The 21,015-nt window shown below is 48.5% G+C and overlaps 1 protein-coding gene and 2 non-coding genes across 3 annotated transcripts; 2 read left to right on the top strand and 1 right to left on the bottom strand.

Annotated features, from left to right (window-relative positions):
- Window positions 1-2,176: 2,176 nt before the first annotated feature.
- Window positions 2,177-2,249, bottom strand: EI90DRAFT_t98. Its single transcript has one exon. It is a non-coding gene; the product is annotated as a tRNA-OTHER (tRNA).
- Window positions 2,250-5,928: 3,679 nt separating this feature from the next.
- EI90DRAFT_t100 lies at window positions 5,929-6,001 on the top strand. Its single transcript has one exon. It is a non-coding gene; the product is annotated as a tRNA-OTHER (tRNA).
- Window positions 6,002-13,263: 7,262 nt separating this feature from the next.
- EI90DRAFT_3120901 (uncharacterized protein) lies at window positions 13,264-14,791 on the top strand (the record flags this gene model as incomplete). The annotated part of the gene is made up of 2 exons (XM_039063345.1): window positions 13,264-13,320; window positions 13,382-14,791. The coding sequence occupies 2 exons, from the start codon at window positions 13,264-13,266 to the stop codon at window positions 14,789-14,791; spliced, it is 1,467 nt and encodes a 488-aa protein (XP_038918437.1).
- Between the last annotated feature and the right edge of the window lie 6,224 nt (window positions 14,792-21,015).

Genomic DNA, 21,015 nt, shown 5'->3' with positions numbered 1-21,015 from the left:
GCCTGAGTCAAACTGTAGTGTTAATACACAAGTAGTAACAGTTAAAGTTCGACTCTGCAGTCATGTGACTATATAAAGAGAAGAATAAAAGAGAAACAAAGGAAACAAGAGGTAGATAGACTACAACACCCCTTGGTAACCTTTGTTTACCTTCAGATCCAATTATCTCTGATATATGTATGTGCGTACCTGTCAGGGACGTGTCCAGGGTCAAGGTGGTCCAGGCCTAGCGTCTGGTGCTGAGGACCTCACAGGGGGTAGATCGGGCATGTGTACTGGCAGGCCCGATGTGGGACAGCGGTCCCTGGCCACTTAGACTGAAGTGGGAATGTTGAGAAGAAGGTTACTTCTTTGGTTCCCACCCCAGGTGTGTTTATATACATGCAGCTTGGGTCACATGAGGTCTGCCACGTCACCCCCCATACAGCTGCAGTCACTTGGGTGTCCCCATGGGGGATCCTGAGGGCATATGCTGCACACACGCACACTAGGTTGCACCCTAGAGCGTCCAGGGCTGGGCATGTTGTATGCACGTCATGGGCAGGTCAATAATGTAGTAACTCAGGTTAGCACCCCTGGGGCAGTCTGAGATAGACTTTAGCCTTGATACAATAGGTAGAAAGGATAAAGTCAACCTCAAAGTCACATGACTATATGTAGAGTGAAGATTGAAACAAAAAGAGACACCTCAAACTATAGATACAAAGGAAGGTCGTCCATGTCAGAGACCAGATTCAAGATGAAGGAAAGTCTCCGTGGCGGAGGGCTTCGGCCTCAGCAACTTATGCCAAGAGCGCTGTGCCTAGTAACACGTCCATGCCCTAACTTACTAACTGGCAACCAGAACTGAAGGGGGGTAACTCTAGTCGATTTTATTACTGAAGTGTAACCTATGTACAAGCTGGATATATATATGGTTACAGCAAAGACGGGTCTGCAAATGGCGGAGCCGAACGGAGCGGAGCTAACGGGGTTAAACATTAGCCGACTGAATATTACCGACGAGTCGGGTTGTGGGGTTAATGGAAAGGCAGGCGATAACCCAGAAACGGAAAGGAGGGATGGGCCCGAAGGTGGGCTCTGCAGGGCAGGCGAGTGTATTGCCCAGCGGAGGCGGGAGTGCGCTAGCGGACGTCGGAGCTGTCCAGAAGTCTTAGGGCTCCATACTTAGGGAGGCATTGGTAATAAATTGAAAGGAGGGGGTGGTGACCATTGAGGGGTACCAAGAGGATTGCGGAATACGGGAGCTCCGAGGTTAGTAAAGAAGGAGCAGAGGCAGGCTGGAGGGATCGGAGGGACCGGAAGTCGATGGCTGGGAATGGATATGACAGTCCATGTAAGATAGAAATAGGAATAGGAATAGAAACAGAAATAGAAGAGAGGTAGAAAGGAGGAAGTACAGGAAAGAAGGACACAGGATGAGAGGAGGGGAGGTACCGGGTGAGGTGGACCCGGGTGGAGGCAGGTTGTGTAGTAACTCAGGTGAGCAGCCCTGGGGCAGTCTGGAGTAGACTTTAGCCTAGATACAATAAGTAGAAAGGATAAAGTCGACTCCAAAGTCACATGACTATCTATAGAGTGAAGATTGAAAGAAAGAGACAACTCAAACTACAACACAAACCTCTTGAACTTGTACACTCAGACCTTCATGGTCCTATCTCAGCTCAAACTCCCCAGCAGCACAGGTACTGGATCAGCTTTGTGGATGACTACTCTCGCTACAGAGTCATCTATTTGCCACAGAACAAGTCACAGGCATTTGCTGCTTTCAAGGAGTTCAAGGCTCTTGCAGAAAATCAAACTGGTTTTCGGGTCAAGGCACTTAGGGATGACAAAGGGGGGGAATATATGAGTAGGGAGATGGACCAATTCTTGAAGGAACATGGGATTATGAGGGAACATACCACCAGGGGGACCCCACAGCAGAATGGAGTAGCAGAAAGGACTAATCGAATATTGGATGAAGGGATTACTTCCATTCTGCATGAGTCTCAACTTCCTGGTTCTTTCTGGGGGGATGCATTGGCTTCCTTCCTCCATGTCTTAAATTGTTCTCCCACTTCTTCCCTCAAGGACATGACTCCCTATGAAGCCTGGTTTGGTTCCAAACCATCTCTCTCCCACCTTAGAGTTTTTGGTTGCCAGGCCTATGTCCTATTGTAAACTCTGAAAAGGGTGGCCACACCAGGATTCGAACCCGGGTCCATCCAACATATATTTGGAGGTGATAACCACTACACCATATGGCCACAGCAGTTCTCTAGGAGATTGCATCAACCAATAGGAGGCAGGTCTATCGTACTACAACACTCCCCCTAGACCTGTGGCTGATTAAACCTACCCTGCAAAGGTCACAGACCGGCTTACAGTCATGGTAGGTCCTGGGGGTCCCCTCAGAGTAACTGGGCTCATATATTGTATCTCAGCAGATACCTCAGTCTGAGTAGCAGTTTAGTGTTATTACAGTAGTAAGAACAGTATATACAAGAGGAGACTTGCCTGAGTAGCAGTTTAGTGTTATTACAGTAGTAAGAACAGTAAAGAGCGACTTGGCAGTCACATGACACTATATGGAGCACAGATTGAATAGAAAATGAAGAGAACTAACTACAACATGTCCATGTCCAGAAGGATAAGAGGAAGAGTTTTGAGCCAAAAACACATAGAGGTATTTTCATTGGGTATCCAGCAGACTTCAAGGGTTGGAAGGTTTATGACTTGTCAACTGGCAAGACTGTGATCTCAAGAGATGTGGTTTTTGATGAGCAAACCCTGCCTGGTATTGGACCTGGTAACCTCAAAGACACTTATCACCCCTTACACTTGAAGCCAGTGCCAGAGTCAGGGGGAGATCACTCATCCAGAAATTTCTTTACTCCTCTGTCTGACTCTATATCTGACATTTTGACTTCTGACACTGTCTCCAACCCTCCACCTGTCCATCACCCTCCTTCTCCTCAACCACCACCATCCATTTCTCCTTCTCCTGCACCACCCTCTCCTCACCCTTCACCCTCTCCATCACCTGGCCCTTCTACCCTTCATCGTACAACTCGCTCCAATGCTGGGAAGCCACCTGGTGAGTGGTGGAAAGTCAATCCTACCCCATCACCTCCTCCTAGCAAGTGGGATGCAAGGGAGCCAACTCCAGATGTCCAATCTGACTCAGACCATGATGGCTCTGATGAAGATGACTCTGAGTCTGATATGGCTGCCTCTGCCCTGCTGAGCAAGTCCCTCTCTAAGGCTCTTTCACAGGAGGAGATGGTTGAATTTGCATTCTCCACTTCAACTGTTGAGCCTAAGTCTATGAAGGAGGCCAAGAAATGTGATGACTGGCCATTGTGGCAGGAGGCTGCCTTGAAGGAGTACACCCAAATGCTGTCTCATGACACATGGGAGTTGGTGCCACTTCCAAAGGGGAGGAAATCTGTTGGTTCCAAGTGGGTTTTTAAGATTGAGGAGAACTCAGATGGGACTATAGAAAGGTACAAGGCTAGGATTGTTGCTCAAGGTTTTTCCCAGAAACCCCACCTTGACTACACAGAAACCTTTGCCCCAGTTGCCAAATTTGCTTCTCTTCGCTCTCTCCTTGCCATTTCAGCCATTGAAGACTTGGAACTTCACCATATGGATGTCTCCTCTGCCTTCTTGAATGGTGATCTGGATGAGGATATCTATATGACTCAGCCTGAAGGTTTTGTGGAGCCTGGGAAGGGGCACTTGGTATGTCACTTGAAGAAGTCACTCTATGGCCTGAAGCAAAGTCCAAGGCAATGGTATCGAAAACTCCATGAGACTTTTCTGGATCTTTGTCACGGCCGTGCATTCCGGCCCGTTAGCCGCCCGTCCCGATGCCGCCCGAGCCCGTTACCGCTATGCGAGCGTGAGCGCGAGCCCCGACCTCAGCCCTATCCTCCCTGAGGACCCCCTGCTCACTTCCCTGCTTGTCCCTAGGCTCCCCTGCACCTGGCCGACTCCCCCACAGCCACACCGACCTCCCTGCCCCGAGTCCGCCTCTGGTACCGACCTAGCGTGACTCCGCGACATCGCCTACTCCGCTATGATACCATCGCCGCTATCGCGGCCCTACACCCCTTCGTTTATTTATCTGTTATTGTTTGTTTTGACCCTCGGTCATTGCCGGCCGCGGTGCGGCCAACCCCGCTCTTTGTTCCTATTTGCTTCCGGACCCTTCGGCCTTCGGCCCGGGTCCGCTTCTATTCATTTCACCTTCATATATATATCCTGTATACTACATTATAGCACCTTAGCTCTAATATCGACTTGACCACGACCCCAAGCCCTGACCCCAACAAGGCAGCCCCAGTAAGTTCGAAATGAGGGCCAAGAGACAACTAGGGGGCACAGCACTCCCTTTAGAGTTGCTGAGGCCAAATGCCCTACCCTCGGGCCTTGTCTGAGGCATCGCGGCCATCGCAGCCCTTAGCGGTCCGCATCGGCGACCTTCGGTGCCCGACCCTGGATCAGTATCTAACAATCTTGGTTTCAAGAGGTGCCCAAGTGATAATTCTATCTGGGTATGGGGTAAGGACAAGGTGAAAGTAATCATTCCAGTCTATGTGGATGACATTACCCTTGCCTGCAATGACTTGGCAGTTCTCAACAAAGTCAAGTTGGAACTCCAGACCAAGTTTGAGATGAGGGATCTGGGGGAGCTTAGTTATATCTTGGGATTGGAAGTTCACAGGAATCGCTCCCAACACAAGATTTGGCTCTCTCAACACAAACACACTTCTGACATTCTCAATTGTTTTAATCACCAACATTCTAGACCCCTTCTCACTCCCCTTGATCCTTCCATCACACTCTCCAAGGTTGACAATATGTCTAAGGAAGAAAAGGATTACATGTTGGGAGTGCCATACTTGAGTGCTGTTGGTAGCCTCATGTATTTGGCTATTGGGACCAGGCCTGATATTGCCTATGCAGTGGGGTTACTAAGTCGCTTCAACTCCTGCCCAGGCAGAATTCATTGGGAGGCCATTCAGAGAGTGTTTAGGTATCTCAAAGGCACTTTAGATTATTGCCTTGAGTTTGGGCCATCTCATTCTGGGGGAGTCTCACTTTCAGTTTTCTCTGACTCTGACTATGCTGGTGACACTGAAAAGGCTTGTTCCACTTCTGGATATGCCACCTTTATTGGTTCTTCATGTGTTAACTGGTCTAGTAGACGTCAAGAAGTTGTGGCCAAATCCACCACTGAAGCAGAGCTCTATGCTGCCAACTCTGGAGCCTCAGATGGAACTTGGATGACATACCTTCTTGAGGAACTTGGATATCCCCAAAACACCCCTTTCCCACTTCAAATGGACAGTGAGTCCACCATCAAAGTTGCCAAGAAATCCAGAACACCATGGGAGGATGAAGCACATCAACACCAAGTATTACTGGATTAGGGATCAGGTGGATTTGGGAAAGTTGAAGATCCAATGGGTTGCTTCAAAGGAGAATTGTGCAGACATCCTGACTAAGGCTCTTCCCTGAGACCTCCATCAACATCAATGTTCCTTGTTAGGACTCAGAAGATTAGAGTTTGATTGAGGGGGAGTGTTGTAGTTTGAGTTGTCTCTTTTCATTCCAATCTTCACTCTATATATAGTCATGTGACTTTGGAGTCGACTTTATCCTTTCTACTTATTGTATCAAGGCTAAAGTCTACTCTAGTCTACTCCAGACTGCCTGTCAGAAACTGTATTCAAGGTATTCGCAGGAAGTGGAGTGGAGTACAGCAGCGTGAGTGGACACTTAGCTAATGAGCTACTCCATTGCAAGGCATCGTGGTGGTTGGGACTTCGGCTTCAACGACTTGGCTGGAGCGTTGCACCACATGTTCTAGGCTGTCCCTGTTGCAGTACGATAGACCTGCCTCCTATTGGTTGATGCAATCTCCTAGAGAACTGCTGTGGCCATATGGTGTAGTGGTTATCACCTCCAAATATATGTTGGATGGACCCTGGTTCGAATCCTGGTGTGGCCACCCTTTTCAGAGTTTACAATAGTCCCATATTTCAAGTTAGCAGGAGGTACCTTGTGGCGACGTTGACTTAAGTGGAGATGGAACTGAGAGGTGAACTTAAGATGAGAGTACTTGGGGGGGAATTCTAGTTGATATTCGAACTGAGGTACATCGACAGTAAACTACAAGTATAAGTACGAAAGGAGAACAGAGAAGGGGCCAGCTGGTCCGGTGTGGGATGGGAGTGGGATGGTAAGTGCGACAAAACTAAAAGGACCAGGGAAATGGAACAGAAGAAATGAATGGAACAGAGGACGGCGAAGTTGGGAGGCAGAATGAATAAGCCAACAATCTAGGTGCCAATATGGTGGTGGATCAGAATGTCAATATACAAATAAATCAAATGTCAATAAAGGGGTAACCGAGTGTCAATAAAGGAATAAACCAAATGTCAATAAGGAGCAGATCAGCGGTGACAATCTCGACTGCTAGTAAGTTAAGCGAATGAATAGGAATAAAATGACTCCTGAGTCAAACTGTAGTGTTAATACACAAGTAGTAACAGTTAAAGTTCGACTCTGCAGTCATGTGACTATATAGAGAGAAGAATAGAAGAGAAACAAAGGAAACAAGAGGTAGATAGACTACAACAGGGTGCTCCTGGGATCTCTTGTGGAGATACCTGGATGGACGTGGCTGTGTGCATAGATGATGTGGCCTTAACTACATGTATATAAACACAGCCTAAGTGGGAACTGAGAAGCAACCTTCTTCTCACACTTCCCACTTTAGCCTAAGTGGCCAGGGACCCTTGTCTGCTTCAGGTCTGTTGTTACACACGCCCGCATCACACCCTACCGGGCCCTCAGCCCCAGGTGATATACCCAGACGCTCTCAACCCTGGGTTGGTCCCTGACAATGGGGCACCCTGGATCTGGCATGAGCCATGCAAACAAGCCTTCTCATTGCTGAAGTATGCCTTGGCCACAGCTCTGGTCAGGGACATCCCATGAAAGGGTTGGGTTACAGGCTCTATATTGACATGTCTGATGTGGCCTTGGCAGGTATATTACAGCAGATACAACTGATGGTTATCAAGGATCTCAAAGGGATGCTGTAATGGGTCTATTGCCTAGACTCAAGACAGAGAAAAGGGGGAGGGCGGTAGTGATTGTGTATGTGGTGGGAGGTCCGGGTTTTTGGTCCTGGGGTGCTACTGTTGTAGTTGTTTCTCTCATTTTCTATTCAATCTATGCTCCATATAGCGTCATGTGACTCCAGAGTTGCTCTTTACTGTTCTTACTTGTGTAATAACATTAAAGTCAACTCAGACTGAGGTGTCCTGCTGAGTCTCAATAGCTACTGGGTCTGCCAGAACCTCAACTAAACACTCACCTATGTCTCTCTTGGACGTTGTAACGGGGATTTGCCGGTGTACCATAAACGAGCCAAATCCCGCGATTCTACCATGCTCAACAAGCTCCCCAATCCTAGACGCATAGCACATACTCTCACCCACTTCTCATACACACTCCTTATTTTTCCTTATTTTTCTGATTCCATATCCGGTGTCTAGAGCCCGATGTTTCCATTTTCTTATTGTCATGTGATGTTCTTTCCTTATCTGATCGGACTCTTCCGGGACCTGCTGTATAGTTTGGTAGAGAGTATCAGCACCAGACTCAACTGGACCAATATACCCACTCAGACCTGACCCTCAGTGAGATTCCTATCCCCCCTCCTTCCTGTCTTGAGTCTAGTTGGATAGACCCATTACAACGTCAAGGCTGAGGGTTATGTGTGGAGGGGTCTTAGACGTTAGCAACAGGCTCAGGGGAGACATTAGGGTCATGGATGGCATCTTTTCCACTTGGATGTAACTGCTTTTTACTCCTTCATGGGTCTATTCAGTACTCACTTGTTATGTACAAGCTATTTTCTATTTTATATGGATTGGAAATGGAATGAATGGAATGGGGAAATTTAAACAGGCCGTTAGGCAACCGTAAATAAGGAATATCCAATTAGGGACAGAGAAACAACAAAGGAAATATGAATGAATGGGGAAATAATGGATCTGAAATGGGAATTGTAAAAGTTAACTCCGCAACACTTCGCTACAGCGCCCGCCTAGCCTCCCATCAGCAACCTTCTCGTCTCCAGCTTTCCAACGAACCCTCATTTGTTCCAATTGGTGCAGTAGCTCCTGAGATACGGCCACTGACAGGTGCTGTCAAGACCATGTGAGGCTCTACACCATGCTGAACCATCCAAGTAGGGGATTGCCATTCTGGGAAATGCTCCATGGGTAAAGGAGTAAGGTAGAGCATCACCAACGGGTAGAAAAACAGCTGGGTTTAATGTGTGGTTATGGAGGTCTGGAGAGGGGGGTGAAATTGGCAGCATGGTTGGGTGTGGGAATTTGGCTTGGGACTGTTGGGAATGATGGGGAAAATATGGAAAAATAAGGAATGAGTGTATGGAGTGTTGGATAGTAAGGGAATGAGCATTGGAAGTATCAGTGGGTATGTAGTGTGCGTTGTTGGGTAGAATCCACAGAATCCGACTTTTTGCACTTGTCCCGAGAAGTTGAAACTTGCATATGATCGATGGGAGCAGGTCCCTGAGATGGTAAAGAAGCTGAATGCCAGGTGAGATGACCACCCCCTCCCTACACAGTGGGTGCCAGTTTTCAAAGAATCTACCATCCAGGTGGAAAGAGTCATCACATATTGGAGTTGAACATGCAAGGGCCCTGAGATGTGATATTTGGCAACTGAGAGAGAAGCCTTAGCAGCTAAGGAATCATTAGTCAGGTTCACACTGTTCATCGAAGGTGAGGACCTACTCTTAATCACAGACCATGCAGCACTACAATGGGTGAGGACTTTCGGAAACTACAACCATCACCTAGCAGCATGGGGTCTAGTCTTTGCAGCATTCCTGAAGATGGCCATAGTCCACCATCTGGCCTCACACATTCTAATGTCAACCACTTGTCACGTCTGGCCCAGACCCCAGAAGTGATATCCCTGAATGTGGAAGAGTTACTCAGTCTGGAGACCAGCCTGGCTCAGGAGGACATTATCCAAAGTTGGAGCATGTACCTGCACAAGGTATTGTATCTCAGCTGGTGGCACACCCTGAGTTGGTCTTTAGTGTTTATACAATAGTAGAGACAGTAAAGAACCACTCAGTATCACATGACTATCTATAAAGCGAAGATTGAAAGAAATAACCCACAACACAAAACACAACACGATCACCCCCATCTCCAACCAGGCATCTAACTGCTTATTGATGATCTCTCTCTTAAAAGGGGAAGCATGGTATGGCAGAAGCAAGATGGGTTTCACACCTTCTTTCAGTAATATGTGCACACAGGCATCATATCGTCCCAGGTTCCCAGCCATAGCAAAGGCCTTCTCATGCTTCCACACCATGGTCCAGAGCTGTTCCTTTTCCTTGGGCAATAAATCTGGATTCACGTCTATTACATCCTCCAAGGACTCAGGAAGGACTTCATCTCTGGGTATCATTGTAGGTGGGATAACCTACTATACTCTACACTGCCAGTATTTTTGCAGTTTATGTTCCTTAAGATGCGAAGATCACCTACCAATGTCATATCCATACAATCCCGACCTCCACTCTGGGCTCCCGGAACTCTGAAACTGACTCTGGAGCCTTACTTCCCTTCTGTCACCTTCTCCTTGCCGACTCCCAAGAGGTTATCCCACCTCCGGCTCTGACACCACCTTTGGTCCGACTCTGGAACATCCCAGTTCTGACCTCAACCTCGACACCTTCCAGATGAGCATGCAACACCTATGCTCCCGACTCCGGACCTCCGCTCCGGAATCCCGTTCGCATCTCTGTCTCTGGAACCTCCGGTCTTAGCTCCGACCTCGGACTTTGACCCCACCTCCACTTATACCCATTGTATTGGTTAGCTCATTCCATTTAATTATGTTTGCCAATATTCCGGAGTTTAACTTCCGAGTTCGGACTTTCCGGACTTATGTCGGACCTTGCAACTATTGCATTGCTCCATTCAATTCCGCTATACTCCCTCATTCCTATTTGGGCTGCTGCTTCCTTTCTATTCAGTCAGCTGGCCATTCCCCACTCCCATCCTCCTTCCTTCCTCCTTGGGCCTTGGCCCTTCATTCCTCCTTTGAGAAACACCATTGAGTCAAACCCTTGACCCTCGGTGTTGTTCCTCTTTCCATCTCCCTTTGTCTCCTTTCGTCCTACCCTTGTTCCTTTTGATTCCGGACCCCTCCTTATATACAATGTACATAGTAACTTGTAACCTCAGTCTGAAATCATGCCCCCAAGAGACTTTCCCTCTGCTAGATCCGAAATTAGGGACCCCCAGGACAACCAGCAATGGCACAGCACTCCGCCTGAGTCGCTGAGGCCGAGGTCCTTCCACGGAAAGTCTCCAATTCCACTCTGGAGTCGTCCGAATCCGCCTGTTCTAACAACCAATGCCCACAGAGTATAAAAACAATTTATTTCATTTTATAACAGAGTACAATTGCACATAACATGCTGGTACTGAATTGGTTCAGCCCAAAAACTACGCTTGGCACTACTGGCTGCTGAGAGATGATCAAGGGCTCAAAAAATAGAGAAAAATTATCAGGGGGTGAACCCTGGGTCCCCATGACCCCTCTCTCTACATCCCACAGTCTGACCTGTAACAGCCCATCCTAGGGCACAATGCTACTGTGGGTAAGAAAGTGTATGAATAGAAGGGCAAGTAGATACACTTGCCTACTGTGGGTAAGAAAGTGAGAAGAAGGTTAACTTCTCACTTTCCCACAGTGGCCCCAATATGGCAAAAACTTCCAGGGATACCCAGAAGTCACATGAGGTAGGATCCTGTTGTAGTTTCTTATTTCTTCTTTCAATCTGCACTCTATAAGCGTCACATGACACCAGAGTTGTCCTTTACTGTTTCTACTATCTGTATAAACACTAAAGTCCAACTCAGGGTGTGCCACCAGCTGAGATACAATAGATCTGGGGCCAGATCATGCAGCGCGCAGAGTGTGTGGTGCAGGAAGTGCACATGCTAGAAGTATTGTATCTCAGCAGGATACCTCAGTCTGAGTTGCACTTTAGTGTTATTACAATAGTAAGAACAGTATATACAAGAGGAGACTTGCCTGAGTTGCACTTTAGTGTTATTACAATAGTAAGAACAGTAAAGAGCGACTTGGCAGTCACATGACACTATATGGAGCACAGATTGAATAGAAAATGAAGAGAACTAACTACAACACTTCCTGTGCCCCATATCCTTTCCACCTCACCCTGTACAGGAATTTCCCTTTCCGCTTCCTGCGCCCCACCACCTCTTCTACCTCAAACTCTTCCGAGGCTTTTATATCATCCCTGGGGTTGGACAGCAACGGTCTTGAGATGTCACCGGGTAAACGATAAGGCCTTAGGTGCGCTACATTCACCATGTTATGCATAGGGTAGGAGTCGGGAAGTTTCAATCGGTAGGCATTCTCGTTTATCACCTCCGTTACCTCAAATGGTCCAATGCATCTCTGCATTAGCTTCCTCCTGGTTGTCATATCCATCCCTGGCCATCGACTTCCGATCCCTCCGATCCCTCCGGTCTACTTCCGCTCCTTCCTCACTAACCTCGGAGCTCCCATATTCCGCAATCCCCTCGGTACCCCTTGATGGTCACCACCCCCTCCTTTCAATTTATTACCTACACCTCCCTAAGTACGGAGCCCCGAAGGCTTCCAGACAGCTCTGACGTCCGCTAGCGCACTCCCACCTCCGCTGGGCAATACACTTGCTTGCCCTGCAAGCCCACCTTCGGGCCTATCCCTCCTTTCTGTTTCTGGGTTATCGCCTGCCTTTCCGCTAACCCCGTAACCTGACTCGTCGGTAATATTCAATCGGCTAATGTCTGAACCCCATTAGCTCCGCTCTGCTTGGCTCCACCATTTGCGGACCCGCCCTCCCTGTAACTATATATACTTAACTTGTACATAGGTTACACTCCAGTAATAAAATCGACTAGAGTTTACCCTCTTCAGTTCTGGTGGCCAGTTAGTAAGTTAGGGCACGGACGTGTTTACTTGGCACAGCGCTCCTGGCATAAGTCGCTGAGGCCGAAGCCCTCCATCACGGAGACACTCCTTTGTCTCGACCCGGTCTCTGACAGTATTTTATTACTCCCTGACTAGTACACATCTTGTATGGCACCAAAAGCCCCCCGCACTCGTTCGCAACTACGCACATTAGTTCCCAACTCTGCCTCACCGTCCCCAGAACCCTCACAGCCTGGTCCTAGTCGATTGGCGAGAAACCCAGTTGAGTTTTGAAGCTTTTCTAATCTTGAAACCCCTCTCCCATCGACTCCGATCATGCGCCCCATTAGGAATCGATCACCAGTTGCAGATTCCGACTTCGGAGACACCACAGAACAACCCATAGACCCCATCCACTTCTTTGGACTCGGTTCCGAGGTCCCCGACTTCGTCGACCCTCCTCCTGCTGATCCTCCCATCCCCACTGTCCCAACCACCGACGATGCCGAACCCATCCCCAATGTGGCTATTGCACAATTAGCCCAAGCCATTGCCAGCCTGGCTCATCACACCGGTTGTCCACCACCTCCACCATCCTCTGCTCTCCGGACCAAGGTCCGTGAGCCCAAACAGTTCGATGGGAAAGATCCCCGAGAACTCCGAGTATTGCTGGTCCAATGCGAACTCAATTTCCAGGACCGTCCCCTTGCTTTTGCTAGCGACCACGCTAAGGTCATCTTTGCGCAGTCCTACCTCAAGGGAATGGCCCTCGATTGGTTCGAGCCGGATCTATTATTCAACCAAAATTCTACTCTTCATCCACGATGGATGAATAACTAAGAATGACGACGTGCACAAGTCATCACTATCCAGATACAAATTGTTTTGAAACAAACCAACACTCTCATTTTTTACACAACATGTTGTAGTGAATTCTATGCCCACCAACCTGTAGAGTACATAGTAGAGAAGACCATTGTGGTTGCCAAATTTAAATATTCAGACTCACGGGGAAATGAGAGGGTTTTTGGTTTTTCTCCTGGAATTGAGTCTGCTTTCAATCCTTGGCACTTAGGAAATAAAATTGGAAAATGAACAGTAAAATTTTGGTGTGCATGGATTTCTTAAATCAATTCATTTGGTAATTGCTGAATTACCGAAACAGAAAGCAACAAGCGTGGACACCCTTTCCCCCCTAATCCCCTGATACTGTGTGCTATGCCTTTAGGGAAAAAGCGGAAACAAGCTAACAATCTTGGGAGGTTCTCCCAGAAGGTGGGACTGTCATGAACGAAGTGTTTGTTAAGTCATAATTTACACTCTGCATTGTCCTTAGAAATTACACGGAAATACATCTAATCCTGCTACAGAATCAATCACCACACCTCCTTCCCCAGAGCATCCATATGTCTCAGAGAACCACACAATGCAAGGACAACCAGAGATTGATGTCAATTCTGATGTCTATGATAGTGCAAACAGCGACACTGACAGTGACTCGGACTTTGATGAAACAGTCAACCCCGCAATAGTCTCAAAGGATGTGTTCACTCAGCTCCTCTGCAACTCTGAGAAAAGGCTTTCTCACCTAATGAATGTCCGGGGAAACATTCCGGGTAACAAAGTTACATATCCAGGCTCAATGATAAATGGAGTCCGTTCTGAACGCAGCCAGTGCTGTGATGCAGCAAAGGAGAGAGCTATAAGTGGGAGGCTTCAGGAAATGAAGAAAAAGACAAGGATTGATGGGAAAAAACGCACAGTCCTTGATTTTTTCAGTCATCCTCCTCCAACTTCCTGCACACAGTCCACACCCCAAACTCAACCTAGTCCTTCAGCACTCTTGAGTGACTCTAGCGATGAGTACAGTGACCCAGCACTGTTAGGCACTTCCTATAGAGAGGGAGATTGTGCTGGGATTGATGTGTTTGTCACCGAGATCAATGAAATCCGCCATACCTCCCTCAACATCCAACAAGATTCCACCTGGAAACACCCTCACAGCGAAGTGTCTGACATTCCCCTGAACATTCCAAACAATTCAGACGCATCCATTCACAAAAATCAGGAAGAAAATGTGGAAGTACCCACCAATCCCAATCCCGCTTCCACTGCATTCCTCCCATCACCCAGGAAGCTCTGCCTGCGACCAGCATCTTCAGCAACTGCCCAGAGTGAGCCTCTTGAAGTAGAAAAACACTCGCGGCCCTATGTCCCCCCACCCAAAAAAGAAGAGGCAGTCAAGGCTGCACAAGATCTCAATGTCATCTTGAAGCCACAACGAAACACAGGGAGAGGCTACAAAAAGGTTGAGATTAACCTAATGCTGCGGGTGCGAATCCAGCAGATGGCTCAGCTTCTCCACTTGTATGGTTCTGGAGTGGATGGAGGTGGAGATGCTGGCTGGATCAAGATATCGGTGACAGTCGCGAATGTGTGGAATCGTGGGAAATCCTATCCCGCACGCTTACGGAGATGGTGTAGGGAATTTCTGGACAATAAATCACTTCCAGATAATCCATATGGTCGCTGGGGTTCATCAATTCTGACAACAGATGAAGATTTGAAAGAAAAACTGGAAACTCACCTTCGCAGGCTTGGCCCCTACATCTCTGCTGCAGACATTGTAAATTTCCTCAATACCCCAGAGATGAAAGAGCATCAAGGATGCGAAAAACCAATCAGCCTGCACACAGCACAGAGATGGCTACACATAATGGGATACCAGTGGTGCAAGGAAAAATGAGGACAATACTCAGATGGGCATGAGTGCAAAGATGTTGTGTATTATTGGCAGACCATGTTCTTGCCCACAATGGCTGAATATGCGAAGTCAACAAGGGAGTGGGACATAAATGGAGAGGAGGAACTCACTGGATCACAGCCAGAGGAACACACTGTTCTTTGGTTTCATGATGAGTCAATTTTCTATGCTCATGATCGCCATCAGATTCGCTGGGTACACAACTCTGAGACCCCAAAGCCTTATCCTAAGGGTGAAGGTGCTTCTCTGATGATTGCCGATTTTGTCTCAGCAGACTATGGTTGGCTGAAGGGGGATGGCTGCGATGCACGGGTGATTCTTAAGCCAGGAAAGAACCACGATGGTTACTTTACAAATGATGACATTCTCGAACAGGCTTCACGCACAATGCAAATTCTGAAGCAGAAACACCCAAATGAGAAGCATGTTCTCATCTTTGACAATGCCCGGACTCATGCAAAACGAGCAGAGGATTCCCTATCAGCTGTCAAGATGCCCAAATTCCCAAAGGATTGGGGTGTCTCTGTCATTGCCCATGATGAGAATGGGCAGATTATCTATTCAGAAGATGGGAAACCATGCATGACCAAGAAGCGCATGGCTGATACAACATTCAATGGCCAGCCACAACACCTTTACGATCCTGACAACCATGAAACACACCCAGGACAGTTCAAGGGTATGGCCAAACTCCTCGAGGAACGTGGCTACAATAATGCATCCTCACTTCTGGCAGGGTGCAAAGGGTTCAAGTGCCGAGGAACTGACGTGCAGTGCTGCTGCCGGAACATTCTGTTCCACCAGCCCGACTTCATCAACATTGACTGCCTGCTTACATCTCATTGTAGGGCTAATGGATTTGAAGTTCTTTTCCTCCCGAAATTTCACTGTGAATTAAATTTCATTGAACAAGTCTGGGGCCTCTCAAAGCGAGTCTACAGAGAATATCCACCCTCATCAAAAATAGAGGATGTTGAAGCAAATGCAAAAGAAGCATTGGCGTCTGTGACCATCCAATCCATGAGAAGGCAAGTTTTTTTATTATTACACTCTTCACAATTCTTATTTCTTTTCAGGTTTGCAAACCGCTCACTAAGATACATGGATGGATACTGGTGGGGGTTGAATGGCTGTGAGGCATCTTGGGCAGTCCGAAAATATCACAGTCACCGCCAAATACCACCAGAGGCAACACGAGAAATAATCCAAGAATTCATGAAATCAAAGCAGAGTTCTTAATATTTTTCAGCTGAAAATGTAACTACATAAGTTACATAAATCTAGCAGTGCTTGTGGCCACTTTACGAGACAAATGAGGCACAGCTCCGATCCTTCCCAACTTTTGGCGGCACGTGAGCCGTACAGCCACACATGGTAATTTCCGGCATAGTGATGACTTGTGCACATCGTCATTCTTACCAAGAGTTTGTCAACGAACTTCAAACCAACTTCGGTCCTCCCGATCCTGTGGGCGACGCCGAAGTTCAACTAATGACCCTGGACATGAAGGATGGGCACCACATCAATAAATATGTCGTCAAGTTCAACCGACACGCCTCTCAACTTCATGGTTACGGAGAAGCCGCGCTTCGTCATTTTTTCTATAACGGATTGCCGGAACGTATCAAGGATGATATTGCCAGAGTAGGTAAACCTTCTACTCTTTTGGAACTTCACACCTTGTCACAAACTCTCGATGCACGCTATTGGGAGCGTAAATCTGAAGTTACACGTCACGTGAAACCTTCCTCCTCTAACGTTTTCAACAAGTCCAACGCCGCTTCTTGTCCAGACCCCATCCCTTCCTCCTCCTCTTTCAACTCCGCTTCTGGTAGCAAGCCTCCGAAGGACAACAAGAAGTCCGAGGCCAGCTCCACTAAACCAGACCTTTCGTCTAAACTCGGAGACAATGGCAAGCTCACGCTACAAGAGCATAAGCGTCGTCTCGACGAGAAACTTTGTATGTTCTGCGGTCAGTCTGGCCATATGGTCAAGGATTGCCCCAAGTCTTCTTCTCGCGCGTCTAAGGCCTGTTCGGCCCAGACCGAGGAGCAAGGATCTGCTTCCACAGAGGCAAAAAATTAGTCCGCACCCCCGTGGACTCCGCACGGACCGGGGGTTGCGATCCTTCCTTCTGTGCGCTCAAAGAAGTGCGTTTAAATGCGTCTTCTATCTCCAACTTATCCTCCCTCCATATTCCCGTTTCTTTTTCTCTTTCAAATGGTCTATTTTCCCCTCTCAATGTTGACCCTTCGGTTAATGTTCTACCCGTTGTAGATAGTGTTGCTGATGTACCACTCTCTCCTCTGCCCCCTCCGACTACTTCCGTAGATCGATCCACCTCTCTCCGTTTCTCTTCTTTCTCTTCTCCTGTCCCTTCTCCTCCATCCAATGATAGGACACGGAATCAACTTTTTCGCTCCTATGAGAATGTACCCACACTCATAGACTCTGGGTCTTCGGACTGCTTCATCGACGACACATTCGTAAAGAAGTTGGCCTTGAAGACATACCAGATTAAACCCCTACAACTACGCCTATTTGATGGTAGCACCAACTCAATCATAACCCATGCCGTTGATATTCCCCTCCACTTCGCTTCCGGAAACATCACCCCCACAACTTTCTTTGTCACATTGCTGGATGGATCTTGTTCCTTAGTCCTAGGACACAACTGGCTTACCCGCTACAATCCATTGATTGACTGGGTCTCAAGCAGTATTACGTTCCGAACTTCTGAACCTACCAAGACAGTTACTCCGAGCTCTCCCCCGTCGTCTCCAGTACTATTGCCGTCGTCCGACATCCAACCATCTGATGTTTCGCCAGCACCTCAGTCACAGGCTCCCACTCCTCTGTTACCATCTATCAAGTTCGTCAGCCGTTCCGCATTCGCAAAGGCTTGTCGACTTGAAGGATTGGTATCCTTCAGCCTAACCATCCCTTCTGAGGAAAGCCACTTGAGGGCTGCCTCATCCCACACCGATTCCGTCGACCTCTTGGCCGTTCCGAAGGAGTATCACGAGTTCGCAGATGTGTTCAGTAAGAGCAAAGCCTTGATGCTGGCACCGCACCGTGAGTACGACCTGAAGATCGACCTTGAGGAAGGCACTTCACCACCCTTGGGTACTATGTACTCTCTCTCTACTTCGGAACTCGAGGCCCTCCAGGCGTTCTTAGATGAACACCTGGCCTCTGGGTTCATTTGTCCCACCACTTCCGCTCACATGGCACCGGTCCTCTTCGTCCACAAGAAGGATGGATCCCTCCATCTTTGCGTTGACTTCCAAGGGCTGAACAAGATCACCAAAAAGGATCGCTACCCACTTCCCCGCATCTCCGACCTCCTTGACGCACCTAGCCATGCCATGGTCTACACCAGACTCGACCTCTGGCATGCTTACCACCTGGTTCGCATTGCAGCAGGTGACAAATGGAAGACCTCCTTCCACATGTGCTATGGTTCCTATGAGTGGCTTGTCATGCCATTTGGTCTCACAAATGCACCCACAGCCTTCCAGCGATTCGTCAACACAATCTTTGCCGACCTCTTGGACGTTTCTGTGGTAGTCTACCTAGACAACATCCTTACCTACTCGGAAGACATGGCTTCACATCAGGAGCATGTCCGAGAAGTTCTTAGGAGACTCCACAAACATGGCCTATACGCCAATCCGAAGAAATGCGAGTTTCATACGGACACTACAGAATATCTTGGATACTGCCTCTCTCCCTCTGGACTCACCATGTCCATCGAGAAGGTCAAAGCCGTCCAAGATTGGCCCGAGCCCCATAAAGTCAAGGATGTCCAATCCTTCCTTGGCTTCGCTAACTTCTATTGGTGTTTCATCCACCAATACTCCGACATTGTGGTCCCCTTGACGCGCCTCACATGTAAAGGAGCCCCCTGGTTATTCTCTGATGATTGTCGCTCTGCTTTCAACACCTTGAAAGAAGCCTTCACTTCTGCTCCTATCCTCACACATTGGCTACCCGACGCCCCCCTCATTGTAGAAACTGACGCTTCCGACTATGCAATCTCTGGAATCCTGTCCATCCGCTGTGATGACAGAGAGATTTGCCCCGTCGCTTTCCGCTCTAGAACACTCTCGGCGCCGGAGCTCAATTATGACACCCATGATAAGGAACTGCTCGCCATTCATGATGCATTCCAATCGTGGCATCATTACCTTGAAGGTTCAGGAACCCCAATCGACGTCGTCACTGACCACAAGAACCTCGAGTATTTCTCCACCACCAAACTCTTGACCTGGCGGCAAGCCCGCTGGTCGGAGTTCCTCTCCCAGTTCCACATCACTGTCCGATTCTGTCCCGGAAGACTCGGAGTAAAACCGGATGCGTTGACTAGACGCTGGGATGTCTATCCCAAAGAAGGGGATATGGACTACACTCATGTCAATCCGCAGAACTTCCGACCGGTCTTCACTGGAGCAGCTCACTGCGTCCTTACGAGCTACGTTCCTAGCTGCCACAGTAATCCGAGCAGCCGTACTCATCAACACAGAGGCTCTCCATCGAGACATTCTAGCCTCCCTCTCCTCTGACACCACAATCTCTTCTCATCTTGCTTCCCCCAACCTCCCCAATTCCCGCTGGTCTGTTGATGCCGAAGGCCTGTTAAGGCTGGACAACCGCATTTACGTTCCGGATTCTAACGATCTCTGTCTCCGCGTTTTGCGAGACAAACACGACCACCAACTTTCCGGACACTTCGGTCAAAACCGGACTCTGGATCTAGTGCGTCGTGAGTATACCTGGCTGGGCATCTGTAACTTTGTCAAGAGTTATGTATCCTCCTGCACTTCTTGTGCCCGTGCCAAAGTTCCCCGTCATAAGCCTTACAGCTTGCTCAAACAACTCCCCATCCCCGAACGTCCTTGGAACTCCATCTCCATGGATTTCATCAAACAGCTACCCTCCTCTTCCGGATTCACTTCCATCTTGGTTGTCGTGGACTGCCTGTCCAAACAGTGCATTTTCATCCCTACCCACGACACCATCACCTCTCCAGAACTGGCCAAGCTCTTCCTCCTCCATGTGTTCTCCAAGCATGGAGTTCCTTCCCATGTCACCTCCGACAGGGGTCCGGAGTTTGTCTCTCATTTTTTCTGTTCACTTGGTAAGGCCCTCGACATCCGCCTCCACTTCACCTCTGGTTATCATCCCGAAGGAGACAGTCAGACTGAACGGATGAACCAGACGCTTGAGCAGTACCTGTGTATGTAACTACCAGCAGGACAATTGGTCCAAACTCCTGCCTCTCATGGAGTTCGCATACAACAACGCTCCGAATGCCACCACAGGCATCTCCCTGTTCTTTGCCAACAAAGGCTACCATCCGAGCATCACCGTTCACCCGGAGTGAGACCTGACGTCAGTACGTGCCCAAGAGTACTCCATAGATCTCGACTCCCTCCATCACTTCCTTCACAAGGAAATGCATCTCACTCAGATCCGTTATCAGGGCCCCGCAGACTCCTGTCGGAGTCCTGCCCCAGCTTTCGAAGTAGGAACCTCGGTCTACGTAAAGGCCAAGTATTTCCGCTCCACCTGACCTTCCAAAAAGCTCTCTGAGAAGAACCTCGGCCCATTCGAGATCATCGCCCGCATTGGAACTCACTCCCTCACCCTCTGCCTGCCGGAAAACATGCGAGCCATTCACCTGGTATTCCATGTCTCGCAGATCAAACCCTCCATCCTGAACATCATTCCGAATCACCACCAGCCACCTCCGCCTCCCATAGAAATCGAAGGCAAAATGGAGTACGAGATTGAGGAGATACTCGACTCCAAGATCGACTGACGTAGATGCAACAAGTTGCTCTACCTGGTCAAGTGGCTAGGTTATGAAGGGACCGACGAGGAGACACAATGGCTCCTTGCTGGGGAACTCGATCACGCCTCCGACCTTGTCGAAGTGTTCCACTCTCGGTACCCAGATAAGCCTGGACCCAAAGCCCCTTAGGAACCCCAACTCCTCTCTCATCTCTCCTTTCTCTCCACTCCTCACTTCCATTTTCATTTTTTCTTTTCTGTAAGTACAGCTCCCCTCACCTTACTAATTCTGGGCCTTCAAGGGTTCAGGCCTAAGAAGGGGATACTGTCATATCCATCCCTGGCCATCGACTTCCAATCCCTCCAATTCCTCCGGTCTACTTCCGCTCCTTCCTCACTAACCTCGGAGC

Source organism: Cantharellus anzutake, assembly GCF_015039405.1.
Source record: "Cantharellus anzutake strain C23 chromosome Unknown EI90scaffold_14, whole genome shotgun sequence".
In the NCBI taxonomy this organism is placed as follows: domain Eukaryota; kingdom Fungi; phylum Basidiomycota; class Agaricomycetes; order Cantharellales; family Hydnaceae; genus Cantharellus; species Cantharellus anzutake.
This window is presented reverse-complemented; position numbering and strand designations above follow the sequence as displayed.